At 38.0% G+C, this 23,165-nt stretch overlaps 1 protein-coding gene across 1 annotated transcript in view; it reads right to left on the bottom strand.

Annotated features, from left to right (window-relative positions):
• LOC112946492 (dedicator of cytokinesis protein 9-like) overlaps positions 1 to 23,165 on the bottom strand; it is a gene marked incomplete at its 3' end in the record, with an annotated part of 56,799 nt that overhangs the window by 27,012 nt on the left and 6,622 nt on the right. The window contains exons 2-8 of the mRNA XM_026038328.1: positions 22,715 to 22,831; positions 11,819 to 11,908; positions 10,055 to 10,137; positions 7,481 to 7,550; positions 3,829 to 3,924; positions 3,075 to 3,209; positions 639 to 813 (exon numbers count right to left, since the gene is read on the bottom strand). Of these exons, the coding sequence (XP_025894113.1) occupies positions 639 to 813; positions 3,075 to 3,209; positions 3,829 to 3,924; positions 7,481 to 7,550; positions 10,055 to 10,137; positions 11,819 to 11,908; positions 22,715 to 22,831 (766 nt within the window). The remainder of the gene's footprint in view (positions 1 to 638; positions 814 to 3,074; positions 3,210 to 3,828; positions 3,925 to 7,480; positions 7,551 to 10,054; positions 10,138 to 11,818; positions 11,909 to 22,714; positions 22,832 to 23,165) is intronic.

The following is a 23,165-nucleotide window of genomic DNA, read 5'->3' on the forward strand; positions in this document are numbered from 1 at the left end:
CTGCCTCACCTATTCTTAACCAGCCCTAACAGAGACACTTAATATCCTGAAGTGCAGAAACAGTATGTGTGCTCAAGGGATTTATATCTAAAGTAAACTCCCTCACAACAAGCACAACCTCTTCTGCTGTCTAGAGTGGACACAGGATACTTTACTTCCATTCTGGAAGCATTTTATTTATTATAAAACAAAACCCTTCCCAGTCTTCTGTTTTCCTTAAACTACCTGACTCCTCCCGATTTTTCTGGGTAGGTTCCATTTTCTAGACTATCATTCCTCTCTTCCACTCTCCACTCAGCTGGAAAGAACACAGATCAGTGCCCTGTGGACATCTGTTCTGAAAGCAAAGCAGCTTACAGCACTGAATGGATGCCAGTAAAGACCTCAGTAGCTAGTTTAACTTCTTTATTCTTAATGAAACTGATACATATTACACGAGTGCAGATGCCCTGCTAATGCCCACATGAGACAGTTCCCATCAATCCAACAGACAGTGAAAAGATGTCTAATTTTTGCTACCAAAAATAAAAAGTGATAAACATAGCCCAGAGAAAGCCTTTCCTTGTAGCTGCATGTACACAGCCATCATCACATAAATGCATCACCATTTATCGCTCATTACTGCAAATTCTGCTTACCCTCATGAGATTCTCCATTTCGTTTTTCTTGCATTGCAGCCTCAAAGTTAAGCTGGAGGATTTTGTTCAGTGTGTTTATCCACTCTTCCATTTCCAGTTCACTGTCTGCAGCTAAAAGGTAACTACTTTTGTCTTGCATCTTCAGCTCAAATGCAAAACGTCTGACTTTATTGTTCTACAAATAAAATAAAAGACCTTTTTATGACATCTTCTCTTTATATCCTGTCTTCCCATAAACTGAAATAATCTCATATCTCTTAACAAAAATATACAGTTCAATACATTGAATTAAAATATTAAGACTGAATTAAAGTATTAAAATAGTAAATCTTAAGAAAAATAACCCTTAAGTTTCACAATTTCAGTCTTAAGAACAATTTTAATTTAAATTTCCACAGGTTAAATCTTGACATAAGTGAGGCAGATCACACTCCTATTTATTTTCAAAAATCACTGAATTAAACATATCTATGTATTTAAATTACCTTGCTAAATACATACATTGCGTATATTACATGACTGCATTTTATACCTGAATGACTTAGCTTAATAGAAGTGCACATTCAGTGATTTTTGGTTTTGCTCCAAACTGTGATTCAGAACTGATCTCAAATTTCTAGACACATTTCTGAAAAGCCAGAGTGCCGAGATTAACTGGCTGCTGATAATGCAGAACACATTATAGTTTTTAAAGATATAAGTCTTAAACAATAAACTTGTAAGGGTCTAAAGTACTTTTTTGCCTAGAAACTACTGTATGGACCTAACATTTCACCTACAATAGAAAAAAACAGTAACTTAGGGATCTGGGCAGAAAGTGACAAAGTTTCAGAGTATTATATTCCAAGTATTCCAACAAAACGTATTCCAGAGCACTCACAGGAAGTACTTATGTAGAAACAAAGGCTTTCTAGCATTACAATATAGTTTAAAACCAACAAACAAAAAACCTCATGATGTTAAAGGCTTCAAAGAATAAGAAAAGAAAATTACTACAGGACACATTTTTGCTTTTTGGTTTCTTTTTCCAAGAATGAACTTTACTACATTATATTTTCACAAACTCAGAGAAAAAAAAAACCAATCCAAAAAGTGCCTAAGTGTGTGCTAACATCACCGAGTCCCAAGAAACGAAATATTTTAGTGTAGGCAGAAATCTGAAGAATTTCTCTAAAATTCTCCACAGTGAGAAAAGTCAAATGTTAAAGAAAACTGCGTGTGGTTATTAAATCTCATTATCCGCATATATACTGGATTCACACATTCACTGCACTGAATTCAAAGCTGTGTGTGCCCAGTAGATCAAATGTGCATTTCTTTCATCTGTGACTTGTAAAAACATTGGTGTTTTCTGACAATGCAACCTATAAAATATTGCATTGCCCTCAGTAGCCTGTAAAACAGCTGCAGGCTGAGAAAAACAAGACCCAGAAGGGGAAGAATTTTTGCTATTAGAGAAGGATGCCACAGCAGAGGAAGTTGTACAAGAAGAGCACAGAAAAGATACGTTGTAAGAAGCACAAGACAAAACATACCACGGCATCTAGGGAATAACTTTCTTAAAAAAGGGAAAACAATTTGTGTAAATCTGCACAGACAATTTGTAGGGTGAAAAAGTATACTAAAATTATAACACTTTTCATTAAAAAAATCTAATAATATGTATCCAAAAATGTTCTTACTTTTTTTTGAAAATAGAATCCTTTATAAAGCTGTTGTATCCCTTTGCATAAACCTTCACCAACAAAATTTATACTCAAAATAAATTTTTTAAAATGTACTTCTATTCAACTTTGCCTATTACTATCAAAGTTAACAAAGCCTTAAAATCAGGATTTTTTCTCCCAGGTAGGCTGTGCCTAACAAAACAGTTACATGATGTACTGTAAATATCTAACAGAATCACATGAAAGCAATTCTTTTCTTTGGCACTTTCTGCTGACAAATATTTTGCCAAAAGATTTTAACTTTCTAAAATAAAGGAAAGAACATAGAAGTAATATTAGAAAGGTCAAATGAACGCATCTGGAAGTAACTGAATTTAATACAATTCCCACAACAAAAATCCCACACAGGAAGCTATGCAAAATATTTTACAGCCCATGTAAGTACAAAATGTAACAGAACTTCAATTTTATGCTGTCATTTTGTAATGATTTAAGTTGTGGTTTTGGGGTGTTTGCTTTCAAATTTTGTTTGATTCATTTGATAAATATTAAGCATCAACAAGTGATTTTTTTGCCCATTTTTAGAAAATTTTTCACATTCAATTTCTTTTCCAGTAAAACCTGTTTCATCGCCTTTGTAACACGTGACATCTGTAGTTCATGTGCCTCATGTGCATAACAGATGCTTGTCTGTGTCCCACAAAAGTTATCTGAATTTTGGGGAAAAAAAAAGTACTTGCTATCAAATACAGAACTGAATTATAATTACCTGAACCACTCCCATGCATGAATCTAAAAATATAGATCCTTTAGGTTCTTTYGATATTTTTTCATCTTTGTAGAAATTGAGATTATAGGATCCATCACCAAGCTGGATTAAGTGGAAAAACCTTCTCTTAAATGACTAGAATAAAAATAAATAAAGTTAAGACACCAGCATTGATCAGCTTCATCTTACAAAACTTGTAAGTATTATTAACACACAAAGCTTACAGAGAAAGAAAACTTCTACTTGAACATAATCCAATAAATTGAAAATGCAAATRCAGTCACTATTATTACAATTTTTTAAATGGAAATACCTTATTACACTGCAAGATTAGTTGAAAATATTTTTCACTCATTAAATATCTTTAAAGTGACCTCTATAACATGATAGATAAAACAGGTGTTTATTGTGAAAAACACAATTACAAATAGCTTTCTAAATAAGAAGGTAACACAAATAAAACYCATATTAGTAGAAAAGAGATCATCTTGTGACACACCAGAGCCCATTTGGGACAACGATTTAGAACATTGACTTCTTACACATACTGGATATTWAACACATTTTTTCTAATTTAAGTAGAGTAAAAGGAAAGAAAGACTTCACTAGCACAAATTCCAAACAGGCATCCTTCTTTCAGGCCATGCTGTTTTTGTTAAAAGCAAAGCACGTGCACATTGCCTTCTCCAAGGCASAGTGATAATTTACTAGTAGAGGTCATTTCTTATTTTCCATGGGGCATTACCAGCCTTACCCGCATTGTCACACTGATTGCACTGTTCATGTTGCCTTTGTAGAGCCATCCTTGCTTTGTTATCCCACCCTTCTGAGATCCAAGAGATGCTGCATCCTGGAAATGCAAGGAGGTGGAGGGGAAAAAAAAAGTGAAGTTTTGTATCACAGGCTGAAACTACGACATTTATTGCACATTTCAGAGGTTATTTCTTAAAGATGATATAGCTACACTTATCATGTAGTGATATTAATATTCTGTAAACCCTGTCTGAAATGCTATAGTTATTTTATTTTATTTTATTTTAAACCAAAGAACAGGGATGAGCATCTAATTTTGATCGGTAAACTTTGCCAGTTACATATATATATATATATACGTATATATGTATACGTATATATATATATATATATATATGTAACTATATATATATATTCCTCTATGGTCAGCAGGATAATCCCACTTTTAGGAAGCTAAATATTAAGCAGGACAAACCCCACTGAAAAAAGAGAAAGCTTGAACCCCACTTAAAAAAAAGAAAGAGAAAACTTGAAGCATTTCCTTTTAAGTTTCTGCATAGATTGAATGCTTCCTGTGTGTTTTCAACAACTGCTATAACAAAAATAAAACAAGCTCATGCTTATCCTTCCTGAAAGTTATTTCTAAATAATTTTAAAAGSCTTCAATCAAGAACTCTCCAACTAAAAGCTTTGCCTTTTTGCTTCAAAAACGTGTCTGAAGAACTTAAGGAGAACCAAATCTTGCAATCTTGAATTTCATCTGTTCTTTTTACCTAGAAGAAGTCAAAGCCTTTGAAAAAGAACAAGACCAAACTCCACAGTAGCAGCAAATTCCGTATTTCCGTGGTAGATCTGACACAGGAATCACCTACCACACGTGCTGTGCTGACTCCCTCTCCCAGCTGCCCATTGCTGGAGCTTAGTAAATCTACACACAACCCCATAAGGGGTTAACAGCTACTACAAAGCAGCACTCTGCTACCCAAACCAAGCAAAACGACAGACCTGAAAGTACTTCAAGTCATCAGCTCAAGTAATACTGAAGAACGAACCAATATTGCCAAGAAGACAATTTTACTCCAGTTTCCAGATGAGGTAACCTCTTCTGGCACGACAAAAACAGTAATAAATCAGGACTTGTAGGAAGAGCTTTAACCATCTAGAGGAGAAATCCTCCTGATAAATTATTATGTGAGCATTCAAAAGTAGCTGAGCATCCAACTGTGAACAAAAAGATAAAACTTCAGCTTCCCTCAAATACTTTCTGATGCTCTTTCCCCACTATAAAGAGCTAGAAAGCAATTACATATTCCTCCAATATTCCTGTTCCTCACAATGTCAGTCAGGCCGCTATGGAAATTAGGCCCAGCGAGGACRACCCAGCAACCCAACTGTTTGAATCTCCATCCTTCCATTTGGGGTGAGCTCCCAGGCCAGATAATCAAGGCTGAGAAATAGCCAGTAAATTTACAGACACCCTGGAGAGTCTCCTTGGTGAAAGGACACTACCTACTTGTTCCTATTTGAGAGTCGCTATCCCCATCACTGTTTCATCATTACCCAGATAATACTTTTTCTYGTACAGCAACCAGCTTACAAACAAGAGGAATGAAAACGCTGTTCTTCCAAATGTGACCCCACCATTACAAATCCAAGACGCTGAGTTACTGTCAGAATTTGGAGCAGAACAGCCCAGGCCTAGCTGTCATTTCCCCAAGTCAGCTATACCCACACCACCTGACATGGAAAAAAATCCTTCATTACTTGTGTTTACAAAAATTAGGACAAAAATTAGGATTCAGCTCTATTAACACTCCATTTTCCTGTCCAAGCCTCTGACGTGCAAGTGTTTCCCCATTCTGTTGAACCACACAGGGCAACCCCGAGCACCGCTTGGGCCTCACTGCACCATTACTGTCAGGAAGAATTCTTACCTACGGAGATAAAAAAAAGAGTTTTGCAGCCTATCACCTGGTAATACAAAGGGACTTGGAACCCACAGTCATTAACACACAGCTTTTGCGCTGAAATCATACTTCCCGTTTCCTACTGATAAGTTCATTTCCCTATTTTTATTATTACCACTGCACATTAGGCTTCACTTTTTTCTTTCTTTCTTTTTAATGGTCTTTTCCACAAACTCAGTTCTAAAATTCACTCCAACAGTGATTGTTTCAACAAAAACAATTCCTTATCTTGATGCTGTATCCCACACGCTGATTGAAAAGCTCCATTTACAGACATCAACTTAATGGCTCAATAGAAGCAATCTACTTTTAAAAAGAGAATTCTCTCCACTTTACAAGGTATAAAAACTAAATTACTTTTTATCTGCTCTTTCTCCAATTTTATCATTTGTCACTATATTTGTTTGTATCATTCTCTTCAGAAACGAAACCAAAGATTTGCCTCTATGCTTTCTTAGCCTACAAAGGTGGCTGTGGTTGAAGAAAAGCCTCTGGCCTTCATTCAGCAGTTTCTACCCAAAGGTAATTGTTYTCCCGAGGAAAGACTTTTGCCCCTCCACACCTATTAAATTCACTTTTTCTTTCCTAGCACACTTCTTTATTCTGTTTGCATTTTAACAACAGACCTCTGTGACTTCAAAAGGAATAATGACACTGCAACTGTTCCTGTTGCAGCAAGAAATCAGACTATTGCAATTATTTCTTCATTTAATTGTTTTCATGCTTCACTTCACTGTTTTATAAATACTAGAATGATTTTGATACAGATATATGAAATTATTTGCCTAAATATCATAGTACATATTAATAGCAATGTTGCAGAAACAGCATCCCAAGACAGTCTGTTCTGTAATCCACCTATTCAGACATGCTCCCTGGACTACTTTTTCGAATTTAATCCAACAAATATTGTAAAGATCTATTTTTATTTCATAGTTTTCAGTTCAGAGAGCAAGGAAATTAAAGTAATTGTTAAATACTAAGAAAATATAAAAATCATTTCATTTTAGTTGTTGTCTGTGATGCAAGAGTTCAAGTAGTCTTAAAAAAAAACCTAATGAAAAAGACTTGGCATTTGACAACTCTATGTTTTTAAATAGGGCATGGTAAAAATAAAATAAAACACACACATAGCAGAAGCAGTTATTAAAAAACAGTATTTGGTATTTGAAGCATAGTAAAAATCACTTGGGGCTACAGACATCTCTAGTATTCCTAAATCAACATCACCACCATCTTCAGGATTTATCTACATTCAAAACTGATGTGAACAGTAACAAACTGACGTGAATTCACACTGTATGTTATGCTGTTAAGCCTGCTTGAGTATCTTTTGGAAAAAAATTATTTCACCATGATTTTACTCAGATTACCGATTCAAACCACCTGAAATATTCCTCTCTATAAGTCTACAAGAAAATAGTATAAATTAAGAGAGATTACCTTAAGGATTGTAGTTTACCAGTATTTAAACTTCTTCAGCTTCACTTTCTGCCCCAATTTCATCTACTCACCTGACAGATCTCGGGTACGCAAGACTATTTGAAAGGAGCTACAGGATTTTCCACCCAGGATGGTCTCTCTTTTTACCTCCTGCCATAAACACTTAAACCTAACTCCTAACCTGTTGTGACACAACATTCTTTAATGAAAGCAAGAGAAAGTAAGGAATTGTTATCATCTTACCTCATCTTTATCTGCATCTTCATCCACTTCATACAAATGAACCGGAAGCTTCTCTGATTTAGTCCCTTTACTAAGAAAGAAAAATATTCTAAAATACTAGAAATGTTGTGAGTAGTTATAGATTTCATAACTGTAAAAATAAGGAGCTTATTTCCTTAACTGAAGAGGACAAATCACAATCATAGCCAACTAAAACCATGTGTTTTTCATGAAATACATTTCTGATCCTGCCGTTCTCCTAATCTGCACACCCTGGCCACAATCCTTTCATTGTTGAGCTCAGAGCTGCCCCTACACGTAGCCAGGGAGAACAAAACGTTTTTTTCCTCCCACAAACACTATATTTGTAACATCTTAGATGCAAGAATTAACACCTGTAGCCGTTGATTCCTTTCAGGACAACTTACATATTATTCACCTTACTAATGACTTGCATGGTTTCTGTCAAGAAAAAATGAAGTGGCTTTAAAAAAAAACAGCAGTATTTGAGAAATTCTCGCAGGGACAGAAAGCTATTTCTTAATAGATACAGAACGGTAGGAAAGGACAACATAGATCTTGCACAGTTGCAGCAGTCAGTGTACTTAGACTCTCTCAGGTACTTCAGGTACTGTTAAGGATTGCTTCCCTGTAATATTTGGAAATATTTGGAAGATTGCTCTAGCAGACAGCCCAGAAAATATGTAATAGACTGCGTAGATTAGATTTCTGTTTTGAATCATCCCATGAAAACAACTGCACTACACATCTGCTTGAACCCTCCCAGCAGAATACATTGGCATAARATACAAATCCAAGTCCCATTAGCGCAGCTGGCCTTTGTAACTGAGAACTGCTCAATCCCATGAACTAGGATTGACCATAAAGGAAGCCAYCACACCTCCGCTTTGCTAGAAGAATGGGGCCAATTCTCATTCCTCCTTTCTTTATTTACACAACACAGTAAAAAGTAGCTCATGGGCCATGAGTTATCTTTGAAATGTCCTTCAAAGAATCCCCCCAGGAAATCATGCAAGAGAGCAAATCATTCAGAAAAGATGAATGAATTTTATGGTATTTGATGTTTACTTTGTAAGGGGAAAATGCAGGTAAAAAGGTTTAAAAATGAAAAGGAGCTGAAACAGAAAGCTAATTAGAGACTGAATTCTCAGAATGAGGAAGGTCATGAAAAAGACAAAATGTTTGGAAGAGAAATAACTAGGCCAAGATGATATTTGTTACTACAGCACAGAAAATAGGCAAGAAGAAAATTCTACTATGAATGAATATTAAAAAAGAAATAGGTTAACTGGTTAGCAGTAAGATGACAGACACATGCTATGAAAATGACAAACAGCAACGCAAAACACTGGGACCCATTGGATATGGCAGCATAAGCAATATTTTTGTTTTGAAATTGTTAATTTAAAGGGGCAGTGCAGAAATGAATGAAGAGAAAAAAAAATCCTTCTAATTCATCTTCCCCATTCCTCGCCCTATCAAAAATGATGAAGACTTCCAGAATGTGAAGAAGTCTTCAGGAGGCCTCTCCTTATGAATACACAGGAAATGCAGCAGAGCTTTTCAATAAAGAAAAAAGCACCTCCTATTGAAATCTAATCGCTTAACCATGTTTTGACTAAGATCTCTCTTCCAAAAAACGTGTACAGCTTTCACCACTTGCTAATACTAATTTACACGTTAATGAAAAGCACTTAGAGTATAATAAAACTATATTTTATTAAATATATAACAAGAGTTAATATCTGTATTCAWTTTTTTTCATATTTGTGCTGAAAATGTTTTATTTGCAGGTATATATTTCTTCAAGAACCCTGACAGAAGTACATACAACCAGTCAATCAGTCGATTGCTTTTAAGCAATTGTGAAGTAGTACTAGACTTAATCTCTGTAACAAGGATAAGCACATGCAACTCTAGAGAGATGTTTCATTTTAAAATGAATCTCAACCCCTTGTTTACACTTCTAAACTACCAGTCTGCTTTTTAAGAGCACACTGTATATCCTTACAACGCTCAAAATTAATTGTGTCCACTTTTCTCAGCTAATATCCTATAAATATTTTTCCATTAGCCTTTATTCTCTTGATGCCTGGAGAAAGAGCTCAAAGTTTCCTCTGAAATTATAAAAATCAAGACAAACCAGTATCAGTTTCAACTAAACTTTGCCCTGTTTCAGTTATCCTATTACTCTCAAGTTATCAATAACATCAATTCTCACTCTGACATCTCTGTGAWTAACTAAGATCTTTCCAGGAAATGACTGAAGTCCATTTGATACCTTCAAGTTCATTGGCATTAAGAAATCCCAAGAGTATCTAGCGAGTAGAAACCTGCCTGGATGTGATCCTGTGCAATGTGCTCTGAGTGACCCTGCCTAAGCAGGGGCCGGTTGCATTAGATGATCTCTAAATCATCCAKAGATCCTCAACCATTTGGGGATTCTGTGAGTATTAAACACTGATAAAACATATTTCAATTTCTACATTACACAAATTAACATATTTCTGGAATAGATTTAAAGTTAATTCTATAATTCAAAAGTCGCATTATAGCAGCAGATAACATACTCACTTTGGAAGCTGTCGAAAGTCTCCTGAGTAATCTTCATATCTATAGTTAACAACATGCCAGTCTGAATTGTAGGTTTTGATGCACTATTAAAAAAAAAAAAAAAAAAGTGAGCATTCCCCAGGCACACAAAAACCTCCTATGTTATAGCCATTTATGAATTACTATTGTAACCTGCTGAATACACACTATGCGTAAAAGAAACGCACCTTCAGACCTAGTTTCTCTTAGCTGCTTGCGTGAGTTGTCAATTCCCTTGGTTCTGACCAGGATCTTAACTGCTTTACCTTTGTTATTTAGCTGAACCTTTGGGGCAAAATATCTTGCCAGTTACAATTCTGGCAGCTCTTTTTTGTATTGTCTGCTTTTTCAACTGATACACGTTCAGTTCATCTTTTAACATCTGAAACACGATGTTGTAAGTATCAGTTGTAATTCTAGGAAATCTGAGGGAGTTCCAAACACCATGATCTATCTCAAATTTTAATATGATTTGTTCATAATAATAGTTRCCCTTAATACCTGTTTGAAGTAATTCTAAGAAAAAAAGAGGAAATTAGACTAAGGGAGGAACACAATGGGTGAATCATGAAGATTAATGAGCTACAGCAGAAGCAATTGTTTGGAAAATAGTGCATTTGTATTTTGAAAGATATTAAAATCTTTTTGAAATATTAGGTGCTGTATTTGTGTGTGGCTAAGTCTATTAGTATAGCATAAAATTTTGTACCATATAGTTTCTGGCAATATTTTGTTAGTTTTATGTTCCTTTTGTAGAAGCCAAGCCAAACCAGAACTTTCATGTTTTAGCAGTTTGGGTGGAGTACAATGTTATTTTCCACAATCTTGTCCAGGCTCAATGATGTAACAGATTTTTAACAGCTGCAAGCGTGCGCTTTCAATTTAAATATTCATTTAAAGCCACTAAAAGCATGCGTTTAAATGAAAAATTAACCTCCGCTCCTCTGTTGTAGTATGTGCAATGYGTTTATACTGTAATACTGAGTTTTCAGAGTTACGTTTTTTCAGTTCCAGAGCAGTATGACTTTGACTATGAGGCCAATCAAAGGYGATCAATTCAGACGCTTACTGAGTTCACCGTTTTCTTGTTTTATAAAAACACATACTTCTAGCAGATGATAATATTGTATTGAAATATGTTACCTGCTGCAAGAAGTTGCACTGCAGTAAATTGTATTGAAAATGAAAGAAATTGTTCCAAATTTTCTAAATGTAACAGGTAATGATAGTAATTCAGCAATCAGGATGAATTTTGCCCTCTAGAAATGCTATCGCTGTTAGGAAGGTATAGTTAGGAAAACTTCTGTTCCAGCACAATGTAAAAACTTAATTATGAACAAACATAAGCAATTAGGTCATGGAAGAAAATGGCATGGAGTGAATTTTTAATATAAAAGGGAAATAATGTTGATGCGTTTAGATTCACTATTGCTCCTAATATTAGCCAAAGGTATATAAATCAGCCATAATGATCTGAGAAAGCCCAAAGCATAAAGTGTTAGGGTGCAGAGAAGCATCTGCAAAAGGCAAATACACAGATGAGATCCTTTCCAGCAAACAATGGAAAAAGTGCCAGTTGCCATTGTCAAATAAAGGGCAATGAACAGTCAAACAAACAGCAGTGAACAGTTAATCTTTTTGAGATTTGGATTTGATTTTTTTTTTAAAAGGGTAAATGAAGAAGAATCAAAGCAATGCATGTGTAATATTGCTGCCAAACACAGCAGCGTGCAGTTTCAGCCTTACCTCAGTTACAAACAAACTTTGAGCTTCTTTCTCTGCGTTTTCAGGGACGGTGGAATGTATGTATCGACTCTGCCGTTTCAATAATGCTGTCTGATAAACAATAACAATAGAAAATTAATGAMACTTGCAATTAGAGCAGTGATGATACAATATGGCAACATTCAGCTACATCACCGCAAGTASGTTGGAAGCCCAGCTGAAAACACCCTGTGAATACAATTTAAAACTGCCAATTCAAAATTTATTTTCATTCAGAAAGTACCAACTTGTTCCTTTCTCCTTGCCAGGAGGATGAGATTGGAACCTGTAAAAATTCCACAAATTAACAAATTAACATAACAAAACAGGCTTTCTTTTATTCTATTAACATGGGTAAGAAAATACAAACAAAAATAATTTCACCTTGATGGCATGGTTCTAATGTCTGAAGGCAGACATTTAGGCAGTGTTATTGTTACCTATAAAAACTATTAYTCAACAAAGTAAGAAACCCAAAGATGAGGATTTCAAGGGCAGATCTCAGCTTGCAAAGATGAGAATTGCACTGTAAAACCAAAGGCAAGAAAGGTAGCCATGATTCCTGCATACACTCAAGCGTATCAAAGGACACTTAATAAACCAGAGCCTAGTCTTATTTTATGCCAGAGTTTGGAGAAGCAGCAGAAAGGCTGCCAGAGTGCAAGAAATCTCTCATGATCATGAAATTTCTATAAATACACAGACTGAAGTAAGCGATAAGCATTTAAGTATAAAAGATGGAAAAATGACACCGTCAAAACCTACTGAAGAGCAAGTGAAAATAACTGCAAAGCCAATAGCTGCACATCTAAAAATGAGTCTTCTGGCTGGGTCACGCTGTRGACACAAAAACTTCCACAGCCAGGACCTGAATGGGAGGTTTTGTACGGCAGCACCAGAGCACAAGTAACATTACAGGGCCAGGAAGGATCAGGGAAGACTGCGAAGAGAGAAATCTCCTCACGCTGCTGGGCAAGCAGGAATGACAGGCGAGGACATTATGGTCAATTGTCTCCACTGAAAGTTTACTCCACGGAGTGGTTTCAGTATTTCTGTTGCTATCAAAGCCTCATCCTGTTATCTAGGGAGCACATTTGAAGTTGCAATACCCAAGTACAGCACAGGTTTAAGAAAAGAAAAATATATTATCAGGGTGAGGTGGTCTGTCTAGTCCAGTACTCCAATGAAAAGTGTCAATGTTAACTGCTTGGATAGGAGGTGGGGAGGGATCAAAAGCAAAATCTATAAAAAGAAACAAAAATCTCACAGGATCTTGTAATACACGTATAAACTCTTTCCATTTGCTAAAGATTAGCTGTCCCCTGCAGCAAGATATTCATTCACACTGAAACAGCGTTTAAGAATGATGTATTCTGAATTCCAGGAACATATTCCTTATTTTAACTACAAAATTAAAAAGTTATTTCAAATTACACACTGCATTTTAARTATTTGATTTTATAAACACACTGAAGTATACTTGTTTATTAAAATATATATTTTTTACARTAGATGCACAATATATGGCTACATAGCATGATATTATGACTTACAGATTTAATACAAAGCTCACGCCTCATTCTACATGAATGGCTGCTCAGCACCTTGAATATTCACGATCTCTGCAGTCAAACCAAGACACGGTTCTTTCGCTTTTCAATCTCAGGTCAAAAAATGAGTCAGCAAATACTATACGGGAACAACATCCACCATCTTTCACAGTGAACGAAGCTCATTTTCTGGCCGTCAGAGAAACAGCCTATGGTTTGCCTTAGAAAATACTGGTGATTTGCCAGCAAAAGCAAAATCACCTGTGACTGTCATACATCCACTGCATGCCTGCATAAAGCTATGGCAGGCTTGAAAAAACGGAAGCAGAGGTACATAATTGTGCAGCTTCCACTGCTGTTCTCCTGTGACATAGTTGGGTCATACGGGTGCAAAGCCTTCTCTGCTCTTCCTCAAGTAAAAGATTATCTTGGTAGTGCAGTATGATCAATTATGAAGCAGAAGAGTTTTAATTTGTTCACATTAGCAACTGTGGCAATGCATGCTGCTGCTTTCTCAAGTACATCAAGCCATCGGCTGCAGTAATTCAGAGAGTCAGGAAATGTAACGAGTGATAATATCTTTTCATTTGGAGCTACCCCAAAAAAATAATTACTAAAGCAACAAATAAGGAGATTTTGAAACATGACATTAAGGTTCTGCAGAAAGTATGTGGAGATTATGTCATTTGAACTCTTTTGTAGCAGGAACATGTTCCAGCTTTCGGGGCTTCWCTTGCCCTCTGATTTATTTCGGCATCAGGAGCTACAGAACGTGTGCCCTGTGTTCTCAGGGATGAAACCCTTCCCGTCACCGTGCTGTCAAACGAAGGCAGACTGGGATTCCCAGGCGCTTGTGCTGACCCTGCTTTCCGACTCACTGCAACGTGCAGCACTCCAGGCTCAGGTGTCCCTGGAGGGCCTGGCAGGAAAGGCATTTCCCCGAATTCCACAGCCAAGGACTCCTGGCGGCTCCAAACCCACTGGAATTCCCATGGAGAAGCTACAGGCTGGGCAGGCCGTAAGGGCTACAGCTTCAGCTGGCCTCTTTCTGGTTCAGGCTCCTTCTGTTTGCTAGGGAGATTTAGCACTACTTAGGACTTGGAAATAGCCAAATACAGATTTTTTGTGTTAAGTATCTCAAGCTAGCAGGTGTTCTCCTATTCTAGGCAGCTTCCAGTTATGTTTTACTGGTGTATTTACTGATGTATACGTAAAATATTTTACTGCTGTTGAAATCCGGCATGCAATTCTCTGACTTATGTTAGCTGATCATCCCCACGCTTGAGGGGAAAGTAACAGAAAAATGCCCAGGGTTCCTTTCATGATGAATGTGCTTTTGTGTGGGGATACCAAGGACTGCCAGAAGACATTCAAGCATTTTGTACTACTGCTCTGCAGACCTAAGTATTGAAACAATCATAAAAACGGGGTATGATAGGCCTTTTTCCAGGTTTATACCAATTACTGCAAAGTATGAAGCAACAAAATGACAATCTTTAAGTTTCAGCAAATGGACAAGCAGCATGTATACATTTTTCAAAACAAAAATACAAAATATTTAAAYGTTTAATTTAGTTCTCAAAATGATATACTTTTTTGGGGAATAAGGTGCTGATGCCTACATTTCTTTAGCAAAAAAAAAAAGTCAGATCTTCTTAAGCTTCCAGTGTTTTCTCTAACAGGTCAAGGCAGCCCAGGGTTTGTTTCTGAGCAATTCTACCCCCAAAACCAGGTCCCATATACACCTATTTCARAAGCAAAGTCTAGAAGTACATGCAGGCGAGAGACAGAAGCCAACCAACCAATATTTAAGTCTCTTAATATTTGCTTAAAGCCAAATGTCCAAGAGCCCTAGTTCTGTTTTCACTCGTTCACCTCCTTTTTATATTGGTACACCTACCTTTGTTATATTGGTATGTATTTTTTGCTTCCCTTTGGTAGTACTTAAGGATTTGGTGTCCCCTGACGMGGTTCCTCTCTTCCTGCTCAATAAATTTGACAATCACTTAACAGTGATACTTTTATTCTTGGTTTCTATTAAGTCTCAGCAGCTACAGTGAATAGAAAAAGCGCAGTCTCACTGCCGACGGAACAAAGTCTCTGCCAAGACCCATTTAAAAAATTACTTTTTCTTCTTTCCAGGCTCTTTCTAGAGATTGTTGCCGAGTATGAACTGCTAAATTTTCCCCTCTCCTCCTCTCCAGGAAAACTGGAGAAAGAAATATAGGCAAATAATTCAGCAGTCACTTACCCAAGCCATTCGTACTTTGGATGCTGTTACATTGAAGTAAATCCTCAAGAAGCAATGACAGAAATTGTTTTAAAAGACAGGCAATAGAATAAAAGGCATGTGGTATGCTAGGATCTTGCCCTTAGAGTTTCTAGATGAGACTTATCAGCTGTAATGGCCGTGACAGAAGCTGAATCACAAGGTAATTCCGAAAGCTGAAATGCAGCCTTGTTTTAGAACACTCAGCTACTACTTTCCCATGCACGAAAAGGACTTCAAAAGAAAGAAAGTCTGGCAAGACTCCTTTGAACTTTTTGATTGAAATTTCTGTTGTCTCTAAAAGGAGGATATTAACTGCATGTTAAGATTTTCTTACTTTTTTTTCTCTCTACTCAAGGTGTGTTTTCTTGTAGGACTACTTACGTTTACTATTATTTCCGCAGCACCAGCACCATCTATTTTCAGAGCTACACTGCACTAACTAAAAGGTGAGAGCTTTAAGCAAGTGTTCTATAAAAGACTTTCAGTTCTGTTCCTCTTCTTATAGACCATGTTGACTAGTGTAAATAGGAACGTCTGTTTTTTAAAATCTTTTCCTGTTAATACCCAAGACCTTCACACCTTTTGGAAGCAGCAAAGAACCAAGATAGAGGGAGAAAAAAAAAAACAGCAAACAGTCGGAAACAGTGCCAGTCCTGGGCAGTATTGAAATCCAGGCAGAGAGTTTGCATATAACCCATGGAGCTTCTGGAGAGGGTCCAGAGAAGGGCAACCCGGATGATTAAGGGAATGGAACATCTCTCGTATGAAGAGAGGCTGAGTGAGCTGGGCCTGTTTTCTCTGGAGAAGAGACGGCTCAGAGGGGATCTGATTAATATGTATAAGTTCAGGAAGGGAGAATGCAGGGAGGAAGGGGACAAGCTGTTCTCACTGGTGGCCAGCGATAGGACGAGGGGTAATGGCCACAAGCTGAAGCATAAGAAGTTCCGTCTCCAGGTGAGGAGCAACTTCTTTACTGTTAGGGTGACAGAGCAGTGGAACAGGCTGCCCAGGGAGGTTGTGGAGTCTCCTTCTCTGGAGGTCTTCAMAACCTGCCTGGATGCCACCCTGTGCCACATGCTGTAGGTGTGCCTGCTTGAGCAGGAAGGTTGGACTAGATGATCTCTAGAGGTCCCTTCCAACCTTAAATATTCTGTGAATCTGTGAGATACCTTGTTTAAAATAAGGACACACAGACAGCTCAGGAGGCAGAGCAGGTGTATATATACACAGCAGTAGTTTTCAGTACAAATAATACAGATGTCTCACCAGCCAGTAAAACATGATAAAATACTTATTTGGTGCTGTCTCCTTCACAGATTTTGCATATTGCCTTTTGATGTCACAGCATCTGACTGCTATTTGATCCGGTTTGGATTTCCAGCCTGTTCCCCCTGAGTTTTAGAGAGCAAGGAGACCAAAGGTGTCTTTCTCTACGCTTGGGTGTCTCTGCTACCCTCAGCAGCATGTGTGTGTTTACAGCACAGTGGTTCAGGGCATCCTCCTAGCATATAATTTAGTTCTCAAAGTAATTGCAACCCAGGCCTGGGTGTGCTGGGGTAGATGCCCACACAAATTAAGGTATGCAGATACCTCCCTCTAAACAAGCCAACACGACCAGGTAATAGAGCTGAGTGCTGTGGAGAGGTGCACTGCTCTGTACAGCTCCACATTCACACAGGTTTATTTGCTTGCCAGGCCTGATTAACAATCAGCAACAGGGCTAATTAGTTCATACCATACACACARCTCTATTACTTCCAATTTCAGCATCCGTTCATTGCACCATCTCGGCTGCCTCTGCGGAGAGCAGCAATGGAGAGTGAAGACACACTGCTCATTTTCACACCTCAGGAACGCAATGAGAGCACTATCTCATGCCAGTGGAGCTAGATGGAATCGTTTGTTGGAATGTGAGTTAGCATACTTATGCTGTAGTTACAAATCACATGTGCCCTCATACCCTCATCACCTTAGAGGGTCRTAAGATCAGACATCTCAGCACAAGACCATACTGACTTGACGCACACCTGCCTCCTCTCCTCAATTCCCATGAAATTCAAGGGAAAATAATGAGGCACAAAAGGTTTTTAAACTCCAAGGTGGCAACCAAATGCAGATTACTCAAAAGTAAAAGAAAAAACATCTGACTGAAACTCCTGAACACCCTCGGAAGAGCAGTGGGGTAACTCTGCAATGCCATACTTGATTTGTGCAGGAAGATATCTGCACTGCTTGTAAACTCAGTCTGTACTGAGGAAAAACTTGACCGTAGGAATGCAGATAACATGCTCAAGTCAGGAGTTTTAGTTTAGAAACACAAGTGTTCGGGCTTAAAGCATCTTACAGCAGGGCAATTGGTTTATGGTTTCTCTGAAGAGCTGACCTGCTACACAGATAAGGTAATCACCAGCTACTCATTTCATATTCATCGAGTTATGATTTCAATATGATCTATGAAGGTAGTACATTCAAATACTAGTGTTAGTTGAATAATAAGATATATCATTATTTGGTAAATTATTGAAATTCTGGTGACTTGGAATAACTGAGCCATTAGGCATAGCATAGGATTAATGGGAGTGGAGAAAAGAGAAAAACGTTTTTATCATTAACTAAACTGTTTAGTAACTAAAATATATGGACCATACTGAAAAATTTAAACAAATTGCTAGAAAGTAAAAGGACCGTGAAAAACAAGGATATCTAAGGCTTAGAGAGTCTAGTTATTCAGAATGAAAGCAAACTTTCTTTGCTAGAGATCAAAAAGATCTCTAAATATAAAGAGATCACTTTCTAAGATTTGATGAAAATTAAGTTAGGGAATAACTTGACTAGTGAATTCAGTGCAGAAAGCTCCTTCTACCCCTCCTCTCTCCAAGCAAACAACTTCTGAAGGGAGAAAGAAAGCAAAGCAAGCTGTGCATGGTGCCAAGAAGCTGGTTAGTGTGCAGGATTTCCAGTTGCCAACATAGAGTTCTCATCAGTTCTCCTCACTGCGCAGAGCTCTGAGGTTGCACAAGTCGCAAACTGAAAGCGCCAAGGACAATGACTATGGAACGAGACATCGAGTAAGTCTGAACCCAATATCAACATGGTAAAGTTATTAAAAATTGCAAGAATTAAGACAGTTCTACTTTGTTACAATTCCAACAGTTAGGTGGTTAAAAAACTGTATTCTGTAATCTGCTCAAGTGCAAATAACAGCAAGCCAGTTACATAAGTGCACTACCATGCACTTACAACGAAATCAGTTATCCAAATTAAGCATGAACACTGGTCTCCACTTTCTGCCAAAATAAATTCAACATCTGCACAAATTCAATCTTGTTACCAATCTGTCTCTATAAAACTACACAATTTATTCTGTAATTATTAAAATTCAGAAGGAGATTGATGTTTTGGTGATATCAAGGTGCTGAGGAATAAACATCAGAAGAGATTTTCAATACTGTTTAAAGTGCCTGAAAAGCCATGCCATTAACAAAATAACCTTACTTTTAATGTCTTTATAAATTATCAGGGCTTGGCTTCCTTTTCAGGCAAGTGTTTTTTAGATTGTAATCAGTATAACCTAAGCAAGAGGAAAAACTTTGAAAGAAACTGAATGCTGTAAGAGGAAATGGCTTGAGCAGACTTTTATACAATGGTAGGAGTTTCCACCTCTAAACTGTTCAAAGACCATGTACAGATATGTCTAAACACTCATTATATTAAATCAGTCTTCTGGGGGATGAAGGCAACACCAAGCATTTCAACTGAGGTCTACCAAGAGTTACCCATCCATGGTGCAGTACCATTGAATTACAGGTATCAAAMACTACACGTGAAGCAGAATGAAAAAATAAAACAAAATTATTTAAAAGATTTAAAGTTTCTGTGCTATAACTCAGTAACGCTTTAAAATATTGAGCACAGACTTAAACTCTTTTTTCAACAACATCTGAAAAAAAAGGTAGATAGCTCAGAGTGCTATTAGACAGTTATATGTTTATATGTACTGTGTGCAGTTCTGGGCTCCCCAGTATAGGAGGGACGTGGAGCTTCTGGAGAGGGTCCAGAGAAGAGCAACCCGGATGATTAAGGGAATGGAAYATCTCTCGTACGAAGAGAGGCTGAGTGAGCTGGGCCTGTTTTCTCTGGAGAAGAGAMGGCTCAGAGGGGATATGATTAATATGTATAAGTTCAGGAAGGGAGAATGCAGGGAGGAAGGGGACAGGCTGTTCTCACTGGTGGCCAGCGAYAGGACGAGGGGTAATGGCCACAAGCTGAAGCACAAGAAGTTCCGTCTCCAGGTGAGGAGCAACTTCTTTCCTTTTAGGGTGACAGAGCAGTGGAACAGGCTGCCCAGGGAGGTTGTGGAGTCTCCTTCTCTGGAGGTCTTCAAAACCCGCCTGGATGCCACCCTGTGCCACATGCTGTAGGTGTGCCTGCTTGAGCAGGAAGGTTGGACTAGATGATCTCTAGAGGTCCCTTCCAACCTTAAATATTCTGTGATTCTGTGATTCTGTGATGTTTAAGCTAGTAAGATTTAAACGGAGAAACTTTAAAAAAAAAAAAAAAAAAAAAACTGCTTCACACTGTAAATAAGTCCTTACATTAATCTAGTTAAGGCTAAAATGAGATTCTACCAAAGATGAGAGGACAAATCCGGAAAGCACGTTCAGATATTATAGTGATGATGGATAAACAGGCAGGAAATCTGACTATCATTATGACCACCTGAAGGGAATCCTTTGATATAACACACACTTGGCTGCTTTGATGAAAATCTGATTACGGAAGCGAAAAAAGGATGACCAAAGCCAAACTGTTCACAGACCTAAGCCTGTGAACAAAATTCAGTTATGTAGATTATGAAGACAAGAACTGCAAAAAAACAGACTTTTGAAATGGCAATTAAATATCTGAGACATCCCATGGACTGCTCAAACAAAATGTCTGGGGATATTCTTGATCAATTTGTTTCTAATTCAGAGTAGGAAAGCTCTGAGTAGAAAGACATTCATGTAAAAATCAGTGATAACGAAGTAGAGACTACCCAGAAAGAGTGCTCAGGCAGACTCAGGCAAGTATTTCAATATACTACAGATAATATGAAGACGAAGCATGTTACAGGATTTTTATTTGCTCTTTTGTAGAAATAGTTCAGTATAAACTTTCACTGGGATAAACATAACCTTACCTTCAAATGCCTGGCTGAAGAAAGTGCTCAACTTCTCAATGTAGCTTTTCACAGCCAGTCTAACTGAGGTATTCAGTGTGTTTGACACAGTCCCAGGAACACTTAACTTACAGCTGGTACAGGTGTCTGCACACTTCACAAATATCAGTAGATATTTTGAGTGCAGGTATGGGGGATATATGAGAGACTTGACTATTTAGGGCTGTGATCAGCGGCACAGAGTCCGGTTGGAGGGCTGTCTGTGGTGTCCCCCAAGGGTCAGTCCTCAGCCGAGTCTTGTTCAATTTATCCATCAACAACCTGGATGAAGGGACGCAGTGCTCCCGCAGCAAGTTTCCTGGTGATACCAAACCGGGAGGACCAGCTAATAGCCCTGAGGGCTGTGTCGCCAGTCAGAGGGACCTGGACAGACTGGACAACTGGGCAGTGGGAAACCTCATGAAGTTCAACAAAGGTAAGCGCATCGTCCTGCACTTGGGGAGGAATAACCCTGGACACYAGTACAGATTAGGAGGGGACCTGCTGGAGAGCAGCTCCAAGAGAGGGACCTGGGAGTTCTGGTTGACAACAAACTGACCATGAGGCAGCTGTGTGCCCTKGTGGCCAAGAAGGCCAACGGGATCCTGGGGTGCATTAAGAAGAGCGTCTCCAGCAGGTCAAGAGAGGTGATCGTCCCCCTATACACAGCCCTGGTGAGGCCACATCTGGAGATTGTGTCCAGTTCTGGGCTCCCCAGTACAAGAGGGATGTGGAGCTGCTGGAGAGAGTCCAGCACAGGGCTACGAGGATGATCAGGGGCCTGGAACATCTGCCCTGTGAGCAAAGGCTGAGGGAGCTGGGTCTGTTCAGCCTGGAGAAGAGAAGGCTGAGGGGGGACCTGATCAGTGTCTATAAATACCTCAAGGGAGGCCGTGAGGAGGAGGGGGCGGCCTCTTTTCAGTGGTGGCCAGCGATAGGACTGGAGGAAACGGCCACAAGGTGAGGCACCAAAAGTTCCACAGGAACTTAAGGAAACATTTCTTGACAGTGAGGGTGCCAGAGCCCTGGCACAGGCTGCCCAGGGAGGCTGTGGAGTCTCCTTCTCTGGAGATCTTCAAAACCCRCTTGGATGCTGCCCTATGTCACATGCTCTAGGTGACCCTGTGTGTGCAGGGGGTTGGACTGTATGAKCTCTAGAAGTCTCTTCTAACTTTAAGGACTCTATGATTCTATGATTTATGCCAATTGTAGTCTCAAATATATTTTGCTGGTTATGTTAACTTGCTCTAGCAAAGCTTCAAAAACAGTGCATGTACAAAGAAAAACACAACTGTTCTATAAAGATATTCTATGAGTAGTACAAGTTTCAGTTAAATGTAACCATCCTAGCTTTTTAGCTAAGCGTAACTTTAGAGTCCTTTTGTGCCCAGGATATTTTGTCAATTTTGGCTGGTGACACACAACTGAGAAGCAGTTTATTTACAGGTTTCATTTAAACAACTTGATACCTTTCATTGATATGGAGGGAAAAGGAGGAAAAAGCAATTTTAAGAACTTAAATATGTCAAATTTTTCTTTGAATAAATGTTACAATTTCCTACTCTACAARGACAGAAATATACTTTAAAACAACTCTCTGATCAGCTCCTTCTAAAGGCAGTAAGCTTGCTAAGTTACGCAGACAGACCTGTCTGAAAGTATGAAGAAATCATGCCATTTCTTCTACTGTAACTTAACAGAGCAAATTGAACAGTGCAAAGAGGCTCTGATGGCACCGATTTTTATGTTTGATATGCTAAAAAGAGAGCTGATTAACAAAATAGTGCAAAGTTATTATTCCGTGAGTACTATTGCTAAAAATCTGATTAAAAATAAAAATTCAAAAGTTAGATTACCTGAAAGTCATCATAAGGGAAAAGCAGCATCTCACGTAGAGCATCATTCAGAATTTGTGTTTTCCTTTGAACAATGACATTTTCATAGTCGATTGGTTCGATGAGCTTTGGTTTTGCCTGCAAAAAGTAAAAAGGAAGGTATATTGTGAAAAATTACAACTGTTGACTCGTTTTAACATGTTACTCTGTCAAAAGGTGCCAAATTCATTTTTTTTTCTACTTCAGAAACCGAGTAGTCAAGATGTAGATTAAATCACATCATGTCACATAGGTAAATACAACTGATATTCATTCATATGAGCATGCTATTTGCTTCAAAAAGAAGAAGAGACTAATCTCAGTCAGATGCATTTAACGTAAGAGCAGTATCAGGGACCAGCTAATGCTGCCATTATAACTAATCAGGCAAAAATGCAATTTTTATACATTTCCATACCTTATTATGTTAATA

This window comes from Nothoprocta perdicaria, unplaced genomic scaffold (assembly GCF_003342845.1).
Source record: "Nothoprocta perdicaria isolate Ctin4 unplaced genomic scaffold, notPer1 scaffold_208, whole genome shotgun sequence".
In the NCBI taxonomy this organism is placed as follows: domain Eukaryota; kingdom Metazoa; phylum Chordata; class Aves; order Tinamiformes; family Tinamidae; genus Nothoprocta; species Nothoprocta perdicaria.